This window comes from Mesitornis unicolor, unplaced genomic scaffold (assembly GCF_000695765.1).
Source record: "Mesitornis unicolor isolate BGI_N332 unplaced genomic scaffold, ASM69576v1 scaffold19039, whole genome shotgun sequence".
Taxonomy (NCBI): Eukaryota; Metazoa; Chordata; class Aves; order Mesitornithiformes; family Mesitornithidae; genus Mesitornis; species Mesitornis unicolor.
This window is the reverse complement of record NW_010206765.1, coordinates 11435-26744: the sequence shown is the minus strand read 5'-3', so window position 1 is coordinate 26744 and position 15310 is coordinate 11435. Positions and strand designations below refer to the sequence as shown.

The 15310-nt window shown below is 49.9% G+C and overlaps 1 protein-coding gene across 1 annotated transcript; it reads left to right on the top strand.

The window, feature by feature from the left end:
- Nucleotides 1-7: 7 nt before the first annotated feature.
- Nucleotides 8-14134, top strand: DRD4 (dopamine receptor D4; the record flags this gene model as incomplete). Its single annotated transcript, XM_010191899.1, has 4 exons — nucleotides 8-265; nucleotides 11841-11953; nucleotides 12376-12923; nucleotides 13656-14134. Coding segments are annotated over 4 exons (1122 nt in total), but the record flags the coding sequence as incomplete, so codon positions are not given.
- Between the last annotated feature and the right edge of the window lie 1176 nt (nucleotides 14135-15310).

Here is a 15310-nt window from a genome sequence, read left to right as displayed (position 1 = left end):
GGCCGCGCCTTGCAACGGCACCGCGCCCTGCACAGGCACCGCGCTGCCGCCGCCACCGCCGCCACCGCCCGGCGGCCACAACATCGCCGCCCTGGTGCTGGGCATCGTCCTCATCATGCTCATCGTGGGTGGCAACGGGCTGGTGTGCCTCAGCGTCTGCACGGAGCGGGCGCTGAAGACCACCACCAACTACTTCATCGTGAGCCTCGCCGTCGCCGATCTGCTGCTCGCCCTCCTCGTCCTGCCTCTCTACGTCTACTCCGAGGTGAGGCTGCGGGGGCACTGGTGGGACTGGGGGTTGTGGCTTTTGTGCCTGGGGATCCTGAAAGTTGCAGGGCTGCAGGGCGGGATCGTCAAGAGACCAAGTTATCGGGGGTTAAAGGTTTGTTCCCCATCCTCCTCTCCATCTCTTCGGTTCCGGAGTTCGCCGCTGCCCGCCCCCTCGGGACAGCCCCTGCCCTCCTGCTCCGATGCTGGTACCGCTTTCAAACCGCTACTGCTTTTCCCTCCTAAGTCTCCCATGGCATTGCTGCTACCACGAGAGATGGGAGCGGCAGCCGGTTTAGTGCAAGTTCATGGGTTCACTCCTTCTCCGAGAGACTGCCGAGCTACAAAGGCATTGAAGGGAGATGCACCGGGGTGTCTGCCCCGGGCTGGGTCAGCAGCTCTGGGGAGCACTTGCGTTGCACACTTCCCAGGTTGCCATCAGCAGATGGTTAGAAGGGATAGCGAGCTCCTGTGCTGTGCTCTGTTGGCATGAGGTGAGCAGGTTTTGGTGATAAGGCAGCTCCTTAGCCAGGAAACAGGTTTCCATGTCAAGTCTGTAGGGGCAGCTGACTTTTTAGGGAACTGTATAGGATTTTGTCACCCTACACCAAGGTGGCTTTTGTGGACTTGCTTCAGGGCTCATGGCAGGTTGTCTGGTTCACACAGGCGTGACCCTGTGTGCAGTGGAGCTTGCGGAGAGCCTCCTTGGGTGACTTCGGGTCAGGCTTTCTGTTTACTTCCAAAACCTGTTCATGTCTGGGACCGTGACAGCTGAGGGAAGGAAAAACAGGAGCTCCTGAGGTTGAGTGGTTTTGCCTCTCTGCCTCTCTGTAACGGAGTTAAATGTTTGCTATCAGGGGATTGACAATGCCTTGAGATTGTGGGGGGATTTGTTGGACTGGCGTGTGGAGGTCACTAGAGTCAGTGGCTCTTCCCCTGCTCCAGTGGATGAAAGCACCCATAGGCCAAAATAGCAGGTTTTTTGCACCTGCCCTTGTGGAAGCTGATGGTGTGGAGCCCTCTTCTTTCCAGATGTGGGGAGAGCTAGGATGCAGCCTTGTGCACAGTGAGCAGCCCCAGCCAGTTGCAGTCTGGGGACTGGGGAAGGGCATGTGGGTATCAGACAAACCTTGCATTTTCTGATGGCCACATGATTTGTAAGGTGGTGGTTTAAGTGCTTCCTCAGAGAGTGAAGGGGGCTGTCCCCTAACGGTGTGCCCATCCCTGAAGGTTAACACAAGAGCGTGTCAGCAGTGTTCAGGCCTTAGCATTTCCCCTTCTCTCCCTGTTCAGCGTCTGACTGGGATGGGCCTATACTTTCTTAAGTAAGGCAGGCTGCGGATTAGAGCTTAGGGTTCTTTTAGCCTCTGTACCTCGTCCTAGGATTTTGCAGGACGTTCTGACCTCTCTGGAGACAGAGGTATCCTGGAAGGACAGGTTCATCTGGGGACTCATAAGAAAATGAGAGCACTAGATTCCCTTATTTTCCCTTCTTTCTTTTTAGTGCACTGATAGGAGCCCTGCTCCCTGCCACCATCCCCCCCCCCCACCTGCTGTTTGCTTTTGCTTTTCCCTCCTTTACTCAGTTTTGGTGATTAGAAAGCCTCTGTCTTCATCATTCTTCACAGCTACTTTTTGCTAATTGGGATTCCCTTTTATTTTTCTGGCTCTTTCTGTTTTCTCTCCGTGCCTCCAGTTCTCAATTCTGTGGGCACACCACTGTGGTTTCCTCTAGCCTGCAGGCTTGAGTTTTGCTGTCATAGGTAAAATATGGGTTAACATACTCCGGGGTACCTCTGAAAGTGCTTCAAATTGGGCATGAGTGTTGGGGGGCTTTCCTTGAGTACCACAAATTCTGGATGTTCAGGCAATGGGTGTTCAGCCCTGTGTGAGCTTTAAAAACCTGGGCTGTCCAGCCTGTGCCTTAGCTGTGATGATGCATTGTGTGTTCACTTCCGTACCTGTTTATAAACATCAGTTATGTGGTGCAATTCTTCCATGGCTCTGCACCCAAGATGTTAAATAACAGGGAATGAAGGTGGCATACGACAGAATTGTCTTCCCCTCCGACTTCTGCAGCTCCTGCAGCAAGACAGGCTTTCAGAGGTGTAAGAGACCCTAAGATTTACACTCTTCCCACTCAGTGGTCACACACAGAGTGGGTGTGGAAGGTGCCGTGCAGGCAGGGAGAGAAAGGCAGCTCTGTGCAGCAATCAGTCTCCTCAAGCAGGCAATGGGGATTTGCAGTGTTGGGCAGCTTTGGCTGTTTCAGTGTTGAAGCAGTATCCGTTTAATGACTGGAAGTTTCTCTGTGGAGTCATCGTGCCCGTGTACATTTTTAATAATCTCATATATTTGGTGCAGGACTTGAAGCTCATTTTGTTCTGAAATATGCTAGGGAAAAGTGAGAGTAGCCATTGAGTCAGTACCAGGGGACATAATTTTTTTAGCTTGATTTCAACTTCCCTTCTGTACGATTGCATTTAGCTGCTGAAAATATGGCATGGACAGTCCCAAATGTTCACTTCAACCTTTATTCTTGGTGTGGGGTTTTTGGTTGGTTGGTTGGTTTTTTTTAACTTTAGCACAGCTCCTGACAGAGCAAAGGTGGACTTTTGAAAACTGGCTGAGAGAGTGATTTTTGTTTCTTGTTCAGCACAAACAGAACAATAAACTCTGCTCGCTTCCTTAATTCAGCAGTAGAAGCTTGGTCATCTTGTGCTTTTTTTTCCTGTGAGGTGGCTTCTTGCGTTAGGTTTTTGGAAACCTCCCTCCCAGTCAGGGCTTTAGAAGACAGCTGGAGGGATTTAAACTTTTGAGGTGACATCCCCACAAAACAACAGATCTCCCACAAGCTTCAGTGGGCATGAGGTTCCTTCCTGTGAGATGTGGGATGTTCCTTTGCTGCTGTTCACAGAAGCCTGAGCACACTGGGAGAGGCCTTGATCTTGACTGTTACTTCTAGCTGTTAAGAAAGCTTACTCTGATGTGTGAGCAGCAGTTGTTGACACATGCTCTCCTTCTGTACTTTTGAAAGAGCCAGCGGAACTTTTTGTCGCAGCTCAACTCTTAATGGATGGTGAGGATTCTGAGGTCTTGGCTGTAGGAAGCCAAATTGTGTGGCTGTAGGAAGCCAAACTGTGTGTCAGTTCTCTCTGGATATCCCTTGTTTGTACCTGCAGGGTTGGAGGATTGCTGAAAGCAGGTGCTAGACAAGGGGGAAATTGGTGTGCGTGGTCACGACTGTTTCTTTTCCGTACCATTTCACAATCACTTCAGTCTTGACTGGAAGCAGAGCTTGGCACAAGGGCAAGGAAGTAATGCAAACCTCCTCCAGTCCTGTTCTCACACGTGCGGCTTACAGGAGAAGCACCACGGTGGCACAGTGGCTTTCTGATGGTGAGCAGGAGATTGGTGTCTGTTACTCCTGGCCAGTTGCAGTCCCATTGCAGTAGGCTCCCTCAACTAATATAACTATGGACAGTCCTTGGCTGAGCAAACTTTCTTTAGAAATAGGCCAGTGGTGTAGGAAATCAGTGTCTCCCACTGAACTGGAGCTGTGTGGCTCTCTCCAGGCATGCAGGAGAGCCTGTAGACCTTTTCTCCCCACAGACCAGCCTTCTATGTGTGAGATGAACATTTTCCCCCAAGTCCTGCCCTGTCCTAAATATCTCTCTAGTGTTCACTCTGCATTGTTGGGAGTTCTTCAGCCTGTGTTTCTTTCCTTAATAATTTGTCCTGTCGAATTTACCTACCTTAGCAGTTCAGGTTAACTTTTGGGTTCTTAATGAGAAAGTGATGTGATGAAGCTGGTCTTCCATAAATCCAGATGTTGCTGTCATTCATGAGTTCTGATCCTCCACAACCTGCTGTAACCAAGAAGCACCCTATGGATGGAAAGGGCAGAAACATCATCTTTACACTGGCTTAAAGCATCTGTTTTCAAACTAAACAAGCTCCTAAGACTGCGGACGTGAAGTGAATTCCTGACAGGGCAGTGTTTACAGTCAGTTCCTCTTCTGCAGAAATACACCATCTTTAAAAAAAATAAAATTGGATGACCTTCTGTACCCTGATCGTTCCCAGTTCTGTTTGGAGTGCTGGTTTGGATGAAGGTGCATTAGTGCTCTTTGCCATTTGTCTTGTTAGCTGCTACCCAGGGGTGACTGAACCAATGTGCAGGTATCAGTGTGTATGTAGCCAATATGATACATGGTATATGATTATATAGATGCCAAATCACAGCGTGGTGATGCAGATGTGCCCAGCACTTTCCACTGAACTTGTTCAAACACAGAACAAAGGCACGTGCTAGTGTTTGCCAGTTCTTAACTACCACGCAGCAAACTCCCCCAGTATGCAGAAGACCTTTATGTTCCAACTTGCTTAGGAATCTCAGGTCTTAGTATGACAGGGAGAGGTAAAATCCATGGGGAAGGCAGACTGTTCTTCTGCAGTGGCTTTGTCTTTCTGATGAGTGTGTGAAGTGCTTTCCTAGCAATCAATCCAGTGCCAGTACAGCGAGGATGGTGGGAAGCAAGGGGGAAGGAGGTGGTCTAGGCCTCTCCCAGGTGTTCATGATAGCCCTGCTCTTAGGTGAAGAGGGACCAGGAGAAGATACCAGAGTATTGATAGCACTGGAAGTAGGGGTTATCACTCCCGTGAGGCAGGGAGGACACGTAAGAAAGCCGAGCTATGAGGTGCTGTGTGGGTACTGCAAAATATTGCCAGGCTCTTAGCATCTTTGCCTGCTGGAAGTCTGCAGTGAGGGAGCTACATGGCTACAAAGGCTTGTCTTTGTGTTTAACCGCTTCGCTTGCCCAAAGACAACGGCAGGAGCCACAGCAGCAGCTTGCATAGTCTTCATTAACTGGAAGGGATTCCCAGCAACTAAAACAAGCACCAGGCTGAACAACTTCCACTCTCGCACTCTGCTATAGAGCAGACCTCTTACCTGCCTTGCTCTGCGCGCCGTGCCTCTGATCATCCCCTCTCCTTAATCCACGCCAAGTGCCTGAGCTGTGAAAAAGGTCTGATCCAGGAAGCTGCTGGCAGGAGCCCTGTGAGGCATGGTTATGTAAACATCTTTGCCACTAAGATCTGTGTACTTGATTAGGGAAAACAGGAAACAGTTTTAGCAGCTCTGCCTATGAACCCAGCTCCTTCTAAAGGTCAGGGAAGATGGGTCTTTCCAAGCAGGCACTCTGCCTCGCAGATCCTCAGAGTGATGGAGCAGCCAGTGCTAATTACACAAGCTGTTTTCTTGGTAAGGGTGATGCCGTTCTCTGTAAAACTTTCAGGATGTCCGTGTACCACTGGTATCAAAAGTTCTCTTTTTTCTTGTAGCATCTCCTGTGTATGTGTGCCTGTGATACAGCTCCTCCGATGAGAGATCAGACCTCTACCCTCCAAATTTTCCGTAGCTTTCTGTGAGCGCATGTCATCCTTTTTTGCAGCAGTATTCAAATCTTTCCTGGAATCTTACAGCTTTAGTGGGAATATATGTTCTCCTAGGCCTGACTGATGTCTGAGCCACACAGTCTCTGCACAAAATACTGGGGAGGTGATACAGGCCAGCAATTATAAACCAGTGCTAAGGATTTTATTTTCAGTCACCAATAATGGGGGGGATGTGTCTCATGCTTCAGGTAGATGATCAGACTTGCTCCTTATTTTGGAAAGCCTTGACTTCAATGATTTAAATCAAGAAAGGACATTAAGAGCAGGCATGAGGCCACCTTTGTCTTGTGTCCCACTCCCTCTCCTTCCTCTCCCCTTGCAGGCTGCACTTTGTCTTCTGGAGGATGCAGCAGTCATTACGGCTCATGAAGAAAGGCCCAGAGTCAGCTTCTTGTGGGTATTTGAACAATTCTTTGACTCTGATGCTGGACTTTGCCCACTTGCAAGTATTATTACTCTTCTGATTGGAGGCATGGCCTTCTCAGCAGGCCTGGGCTCTTGGGGTTAGCACACTTAGTCTCTCCATTACCTGTACTTAAGCCATGGCCTCACTGAGGGCAGGCAGGTATTTGTTCGGAAATTCAGCTAGGCATCTCCTAGTGCACTTTCAGGCTGCTGTTGCCTGGGTATCTTATTTTAGATGCCATCATCACCAAAGACCAAAGGATCTTTGATGAAGTCTGCCCAGAGAGGTTGTGGAGTCTCCTTCTCTGCAGACATTCAAAACCCACCTGGACGCGTTCCTGTGTGACCTGGTCTGGTGATCCTGCTCTGGCAAGGGGGTTGGACTGGATGAGCTTTCGAGGTCCCTTCCAACTCCTCATATTCTGTGATTCTGGGAAGTGGTGGAGCCACCATCCTTGGAGGTATTTAAAAGCTGTCGATGTGGTGCTCAGGAGCATGGTTTAGAAGTGGGCATGGTAGAGCTGGATGACCGTTGGACCTGATGATCTTAAAGGTCTTTTCCAACCTGTGATTCTGTGTGATTCTGTGATCACTTGGTGTGCTCTTAGTGAGCCTGTTCGCAGGACTGGCAAGAAAGGCAGGCATGAAACTGCTGTGCAGAAGCGTGTGGTAGAACTGAGACAAGAGGTGCTTTGGCCCTGTCCTGGCACATGCCCTCAGATGCACTGGTGGTGGGAGAGCTCTTCTGGCCTCAGGTTTGTTTGAAAGAAGGCAGGTTTTTTTCTTACAAATCAGCTGTGCTTAGAAATAGGGACGTCAAAATGACCTGAGCTAGGAAGGCAGCCTGCAAGGGGGGTTGAGAAGTTGAGCCTGCCTCCTACCATCCACTATCCTATACAACCTTTTCCATAACCTCTTTGTATTCTTTGTAAGAAGCAGAGACATTTGTTCCTCCACTGCACACAGTGGTTGGTCCAGAACCCAAGCGTCATTTGTAGAGAGATATTGGTATCTTGTAAGAGACCACAGTGGCTGCATGTGGATTTACTGGCATTGCCAACCTTGGTCAGCTAAACCAGTAGCCAGTCTGCACTTGGAATATTGCTTTGAAAGGGGTTTGGCTTGGATCCAGAGCAGTGATTATGATCATCTTCCTATAAACCCTCCTTGCCTGGCACGAAGCGTTGAGTAAGGGCAGAGCATGACCGTCCCTGCTCATATAATTTTCTGTCTACATCCAAGAAGTGATGCTGTGGTGGTGAATATGCCAGTCCTCACCCATTTAAGGCTCGGCATATATTCTTGCCAGAGCTGTGCAGAGCACACCACCAGTCTTGGAAAAGATGTAGCAGGTAGGCTGGCTTGTAGGGTTATATTTGCAGCTTTGTCTTATTTTGTTAAGGGAGGCAGCTTGCCTGTAGAGCATCAGTTTTGCTGTACAACTGTCTGTCTGTGTCCTCTGAGCAGCAGCATTCCTGACTGTGCGTAGCTGGAGAAAAACACACACAGAATCACAGAATCGCTCGGTTGGAAAAGCCCTCTGAGATCATCACGTCCAACCGTTCCTGTCTACCCCCTAAACCATATCCTTAAGTACCTCATCTACCCGCTCCTTAAACACATCCAGGGATGGTGACTCCACCACCTCCCTGGGCAGCCTGTTCCAGCTTCTGACGACCCTCTCAGCAAAGAACTTCCTCCTTATCTCTAACCTGAACCTCCCTTGGCACAGCTTGGTGCCGTTTCCCCTTGTTCTATCCCCCATCACCTGGGAGAAGAGACCAGCACCCACCTCTCTGCAACCTCCCTTGAGGTAGTTGTAGGTGGACCTCGCAAAAAAAAACCAATGAAAGTGGAGTTGCTCTGGAGCACTTCTTAAAGGCGGCTTGAGCTGTTCATGATCCCTAAAGCTTTACGCTGTGTACCTTGACAGGCTAATCTGCAACCTCCTGTAAGTAGGGGACCACTGAATCACATGACCCAGCAAAGCCAGCTATGCCTCTAATCCAAAGTCACTCACCCATCAGAGACTTGCTTGGCACATTTTGCTAAGATGACCAGGAGAGAAACATGATATAACAGGAAGTCCTCTCCCAGCACTTTCCCCAGAGTAAGAGTCTTGGAGCGTTGGTGGGGAAAGGGAAGGAGTTTTAGCGTTTTCTGAGTGCCCAACTTGAATCTCCCTGCAAAGGCTGTGTCCTCTGAAGGTGCTGCAGCCTGAGAGCTCTTGTCTTTTTCAGAATCAATTGGTTCCCCAAAAATCACAAAACGCATTTTGAAAACTGTGGCTCAGAATCAAATTTTCTCTCTCATAATCTGAACTGAACTTGTCAGGATCCCAGTGAGCTTGGCAAAAATTGGAGGGTTGGTTGTTCCGATTCAGCCCCTAAATTCAATTTGGGGTGGCTGATCTGTGCTAGAGAAGAGGCTGAATGAAACATTCAGGTCTAAATCCAGCCCTCCTCTTGGGGTTCGAGCTACCTCTCAAGGAGATGACTATAAAAATAGCCAAACAGTTTCTTCAGAGTCTACTTTGGCTTTACAGCGCCACTAATCATAATCCCATGTGTAACATCATTACTGCCTGATATTAATCTCCACAGAGCTGCCTGCTCCATGTTCCTGGCAGGGGCAGGGGTTTCTGCACCTGCCCGGTGTTATGTGGAGAGCGTTACCCACGTAGCTCCGTTTTGTGAGCTGGGATGAATAAAACCAGAACCTATTGTGTAGCATCTCTACATGAATAAATCGATACCCTCCTCCTGAACCACGCACAGGGCTAGCCAAGTTAGACTGTGTCAGCACTGGCTGACTGTTACGGTAGGTTTGCTTTGGAGAGAGACTGGAGAGCAGCAGTTGAGCAGAAGGGGAAATGCCAGGCTTGCCCCAGCAGTACCCTGGCTGCGTGCCGTGGCGAGCAGTGCTGCACAAGGCTGGGCGGGCATAGCTGCACCGCTCCTGCAGCGCAGGCATCTCCTGGGAGGACGCGCCTCCAGTTTGCTCCTCAGGCTTGGTCATGTTACCCACGTGTTAAGTGCTGGGAGGTGACACCTGCTTCTCTGGGTGGGTTTCTTTTGGGTTACTTAGACTAAACTAAAGCCCTTACCTGTCCTAATTCACAACTAAATACAGCAGCGGTCTAATTATTCTTTCTCTTCTTGGCTTTATCCCATTGCTCCTCGCTGCACTGGCGCATGGGTTTAACTCCTCTCCCCACTCCTCCACTGTCCCCACGCTGGGTGCCAGGCACTTCGCTTGCTCTCCTGAGATGCTGAATTGCTTTTTTTGGCTTCCCACTCTCATTTCGTAACAACTGCCTCCGCACATTGGGCATTTTTTCTCTAGTACCAAAGTGCTTATCATGGGGCTGAGCCAGGAACACAGTGGTGGGCTTGTGCTCCTCGCCTTGGCAGTGGCGTCTGCCCAGGGGACAAGTGCAGCCCCTGGCTGCTCTGCAGGCAGGTGAAGGCTTGCCAGGCTAGGCATTTCTCTCTGTCTGCGAGCAGTTTCATATACACATGTGTAATATCCTATTTCATAAAGATGAATACATATTATAGAAGAAATATGTATGGTTTATGTATTTTACTACATATTACCATAATATAGGATCTATAATATAGACATTATATAGACAATCTCCAAAAAGTGGTGCTGGGGTGGTGCTGATGCAAGTGGTGCTGCACGGAGGGGACAGGGCACGGCAGCGGCCATGAGCTGGGCCCCAGGCAGAGGCACTCCTGAGAGCCAGCGCGGGTTTTTGCAGCAGCTCAACTCCTTAAATTCTGCTGTGGGCCTGTTCAGAGGGTGACCACAAGCCTCTGGGTTACTGTGACTGTGAAGGAGCATAGCTGAGAAATGACCCAGCTGAAACCAGAAAGGCTCAGGGTGCCTGTGGGGACAGTGTGAGTAGCTGCGAGTAGCTCCCTGTGAACATCTGAATCCCTTAGCGCTGCTCTAAGGTGCTCCACTGCTCCGGGACTGGATGTGCCAGCCACAGTGTGAGCACAGCTTTACATCTGGAAGTACCTTTAGTTCCTGCTTCAGCCACAGCAGGGGTGAAACAGGGTGATGCTTAGGAGGAACAGCCTATCGCAAAATACGATTTGTCTGAATCTCCAGCGAGGAAGATTCTTTGCCTGACAACTGAAATACATGCTTCATTCAAAAAAAAGGAAAAAAAGACCTTCTGACAGCTCAGACCTGCCTCAGGAGAGCTCGTGTAGTTCTTACTGAGCTCATCTTAGTTCTTGCCAGATATATCCTCGCCTTTTTCCCTGCTGGCACTACCTCCATGCCCTGCTCCTTACAGGAACTGCACACAGGCCCGAGGCATTGTAATAACAGATACAAGAGGCTCGATTTGTTGTGTCTGGAACCGAGTGGTTTTTACAAGATTTTAATTTGGCGTCGGTGCTTGCAGACCACACGCAGTGGTTTGGCTTCTGGGTGGTGTGGGCTGATGGAGCTTTATGAGAGTTCGATATGGGGGAATGAGGGAGCCTTTCGTCCTCTCAACTGCTCAAGTAGAGTGGAGGGCTTTGGCTTGTGCTGAGCAGAGTTTTGAGCGCCTCTTTTACTGTCAGGGAAAACCAAAAATGCATCCTCTCTTGTTGTACTAAAATCAGAATTTTTATAAGAATTCTGTATGTGGTCTCCTCCTAGAGGCAGGTGTCCTGGTGTGAGGAAAGGAAGCTGACATTCAGTGCATCAGCTTTGGATGCTTTGGACAAGTCTTTGGTGCCAAGTGCCTGAGAAGGGTTTAATGAATCCTGACTTATTTCTGTGCTCCTTGAGCTTGTCCTTCCAGTTCCATTTTATCCAGGTTCATGACACACTGATGCACAAACAGTCCTGTTCTACAAGCTGGTACCAAGACACCGCAAACTCTTGGGCGTTTTTTGGCTTTGCTGTTTTGGGTTTTTTTTCCCTGAGGATTATTTGGGACGCAGCAGAGTAGATTTTTTAACTGCTACCTTTTGTAAAGAAGAGGCAACACTTCGAAGTAATATGGACCGGTGACACATGTCTGGTCACATCCTCTCGCTGGCAGCACTTCTGCTTTGCCCTCGGTGCCTGCAACTGTAGAAAGCAAGAGATTGTATCTGAGTAGCTTGAACACAGCCTCAAGGGACTTGTGTTTAGTGTGACAGAATGAAACGGTTGTGTGACACAGAAACTACTCACACCGTCTGCAAACAGGACATTGGAGCACTTTGGACATGGACAATGGAAGAGGAGCTTTGTGTCCTGTCACTTGTTGAAGAGCCTCTCCCTGCTTCCTCAGTGCCCCGCAGCTGGTGATGCTGCGCAGCGAACGCTTAGCCCTGTGTTATGGGGAGATTCTGGGGTGGTGAGTTTGATGAGTCTGGGTGTTTCTGGGGGGTCTGCTGGCTGTCACTCCGCACTAAGCCAAGGCAACGCGCTGCCCTGCGTCCGCTGTTCTGCCCTGCTCGACTTGTTTGGTCTTGCTGATGGTCTGTGGGCTCAATTCTCCAGCCAGGCCAGAACCGTGCAGCGCTAAGCAAGCTGTGAGCTCTCGCATGGGGCTTGTTCCTGTGTGCCACTGCTTTGCTGGAAGGACAGTGTCATGCCATAGGCAGGACTGCTCAACTCCAGGATGCCTGTTTCGAGGAAAGTGTGAATGGGTGAGGTGCCCAGGCACGGAGTTGTTTTGTGGCATGTGCTGACCCCAGGGATCTTTTCAGTTCCAGGGAGGTGTGTGGTCCCTCAGCATGGTGCTGTGCGATGCCCTGATGACCATGGATGTGATGCTGTGCACAGCCTCCATCTTCAACCTCTGTGCTATCAGCGTGGATCGGTAAGTGCCTTCTTCCTCTTCATGCCAGAGGAGGGAGCGGTGTGTCCTGGCATTGAGCAGCTCCCATGTACACCCTTGCAAGGGTCCCATACAGGGAGGCCAGACCCTGTTCTCCTTGAAGGAGGGTGTTCTGCCCTACCATCCTCCCCCCGTCGCCAGCTTTGTGGCCCCTTATGGTGGCCAAGCTGAGAGCACAGTTGTGTGATGAGGCCAGAGTTGTCCCTTTGAGTGCTCTTCTGAAGGGGGAGACTGGTTGTAGCCCAGGCCTTGGCTCTGTAAGTAAATTAATAGAGGGGAAGGACAGCGACAAGCAGCTTTGGGACCACTCGCTTATGTCACCACCCTCCCAAGTGGTGTCACAACCCTCCCCAGTGGTGACACCACCATACTAGGACTGACTCACCTGAGGTCTGTATTGGCAGGTTTATCGCTGTTTCAATCCCACTGAACTACAACCGGCGACAAATCGACCTGCGGCAGTTGATCCTCATATCTACCACCTGGATATTCGCCTTTGCTGTAGCATCCCCAGTCATATTTGGCCTCAACAACGTCCCAAACCGGGACCCCAGCTTGTGTCAGCTGGAGGATGACAACTACATCGTGTACTCCTCCATCTGCTCCTTCTTCATCCCTTGCCCCGTCATGCTGGTGCTCTACTGCGCCATGTTCCAAGGACTCAAGCGTTGGGAAGAAGCCAGGAAGGCCAAGCTGAGGGGCAGCATCTACGGGGCCAACAGGAAGCTGTATCAGCCCTCAACCTTTCTTGAGAGAGAGCAGACCAGGCTGGAGCCAGAGGAGTTCAACCCTTACGCCCGCTCTGACCACCCTGGGGACTATGTGATGAACAATGGCATCCAGACTGTCTCGTACCCTCATCTCAAGTACCCACACCCAGGACACAGTCGGAAGCGCGCCAAGATCAACGGCCGGGAGCGCAAGGCCATGCGGGTGCTGCCTGTCGTTGTTGGTGAGTAGCAGTCGGTGATGGCCAGGGAAGGATTCTGGAGTGTTGGGCCTACAGCAGGATTCAGGCTAGCAGGACTCGTTTGAACCTGGCAAAGTGAATGTGCGCTTTGCCAACTCCCCTACCAGGAGCTGAACTGCCCAGGCCCAGCTGCTTGGGCAGCGATGAGAGCTGTCACTCTGAGAACCGTGTTTTCACCTTGCTGGAGGAGGTGAGGGTGAGATAAAGCCACCTCCCTCTTGTTCCACCTCTCCCATGCCGTGTCTATAGAGGACTCGAGTTTTAACACCCATCCCGCCCTGGTTCCTGTGGAACAGCCTGGTTGTGGCTCAAGACCCACCATATCCTCTCCTGTCGTGAGAGGATGTTTATCCAGTGAGCATTCTGGCATCCCTCTAAGCTGGAGTAGTGCCAGCAAACACCATCCTTGGAAAGGGCCGTACGTACAGTGTTTCTAATCTAGCCTTTCTTCAAGGTAAACCTGTGGCTCCTGGTATCTTAAATGTGAATCCAAAATGATCCGTAACTTAGACTTTTCATTAATGCTTAGGATGAGACGGACATCCTAAATTTCTTGTCTGGGTATAAGCCTAGCTCTGCACGTCAGCACATCTGCTGCTTTTTCCCTAAGCGTTCTGAGCTGTCTCCATTCGTGTTTGGCTTAGGCTGCGTTTGTTAAATTAAACCCTTTTTTAACATTCACATCACTTTCTCTCTTTAATGTCCTTCTGGCAGGTGCTTTCCTCTTCTGCTGGACACCTTTTTTTGTGGTCCACATTACCAGGGCTCTCTGCAAGTCCTGCACCATTCCCACTCAAGTCACCAGCACTGTCACTTGGCTGGGTTACGTCAACAGTGCTCTCAACCCCGTCATTTATACGGTTTTCAATGCGGAGTTCAGGAACTTCTTCCGCAAAGTCTTGCACCTCTTCTGCTGAGCCCACTGGAACTGGTGGAGGGAAAAGAACGACCAGGGTATTTTTTTGTATAGTTCATTAAAGATCTATTTCTGCCGAAGGTCTGCTGTCTTTGTTGGGGAGAAGGGCAGGAGGAGCGAGGGCAGCTGAAGGACGCTGGGTCCCAGCCCTTTGTGGCAGGGACTTCCAGGTGAATACTGGTGGATACAGCTCACATACTCTCCTCGCTGCAAACTGCAGGCGTAGCCACTTTTTTAACACTTGCTGCTTGACATAAGTGGCAAGAGATGCCACAAGCTGGCAGGAGTGGTTCTCAGAGCAGCTCTTGCTTTGGATGTAGGTGTTTGGTCTGGCTCGGGTTTCTCCTCACTGTAAGGAGTACCTCTCTCAAGGTAAACCACCCCATGTCCCCACCATGACCCAGGAAGGGCAGGGGAGCTGTGAAGCTTGCACTCTGGCTCTGAGTTGCAGAATCCTCCCAGCTGCATCTAAAGAAGCATTTGTGAAGGGGGTGGCTGATGCACAGCCCCCCTTCACTGCAGCCCAGCCTGGCAATGGCTCAGCTTCCCCAGTTCCACGTGATTTAAAGCGTGAGGACAAACCAAGCTCATGAACACAAAGTCGAGCCCTGCTGACGCACGCCAGGACACCTCAAGTGTCTCAGAGCTGCAGGAACGGACAAGTGCAGTAATTTGTTCCTCCAAGTAATTCATTCCCTGCCTAGCTGTAAATCTAGATTTATCCAGCCAAAGGTACAGCGATTTTACTGCTCATTCTTCAGAATTCCTTACCAAGCTGTTTAATTCCCACCAGCAACCATCTCCAGCCTGCAGGGAAAAAAACCCCTTTCTTCTACTTTTTGGTAAATGTGAGTGCAGTGACACCAAGGGTGGCCAGAGGGAGCAGCCAATGCTGTTGTCTGGGGCTCAGGAGGAAGACAAATTATTATTGCTCGAAACAGTGATCTCTGAGTGATGCTTTTTTTGGTAGGCCTGTTGCTTTCCAAGGGGTAATTTGTTTACTTAGAAATAAAAGTTAAAAAAATAGACTGCAGGGAGGTCTAAAGCTTTTCTTTGACTAAAAAATAACAATTGCTCAATCAACTTACCATCAAAAATTAAACATAGTAAATTCCCACAGTGATCATATCGTAAATATTTGAGTTCTGTAGTTTGCCTGTGTTGGGGCGCAGCTGCCCCAGACACCAGGGCTCTAATGGGAGGCTCCCTGGGAGCTTTAATTACAAATAAGTCAAGCCTACAATTTTTTCATTTAGCAAAGTTGTCCCACTCTCTTCCAATTTTTTTTTCCCTTAAAAGGTGCAGTGAAGCCAAAATTCAGACAGTAACCAAGGCTCAGCTGTACTCAGCTGTACCAAGCTATGTAGTGAGGACATTGGAGGACTCTGTGTAAGTTGCTGCCCAGTCACCTACCCAAGCAGGAGACCTGGCAGGCCCAGGTACCTGGTGTCTC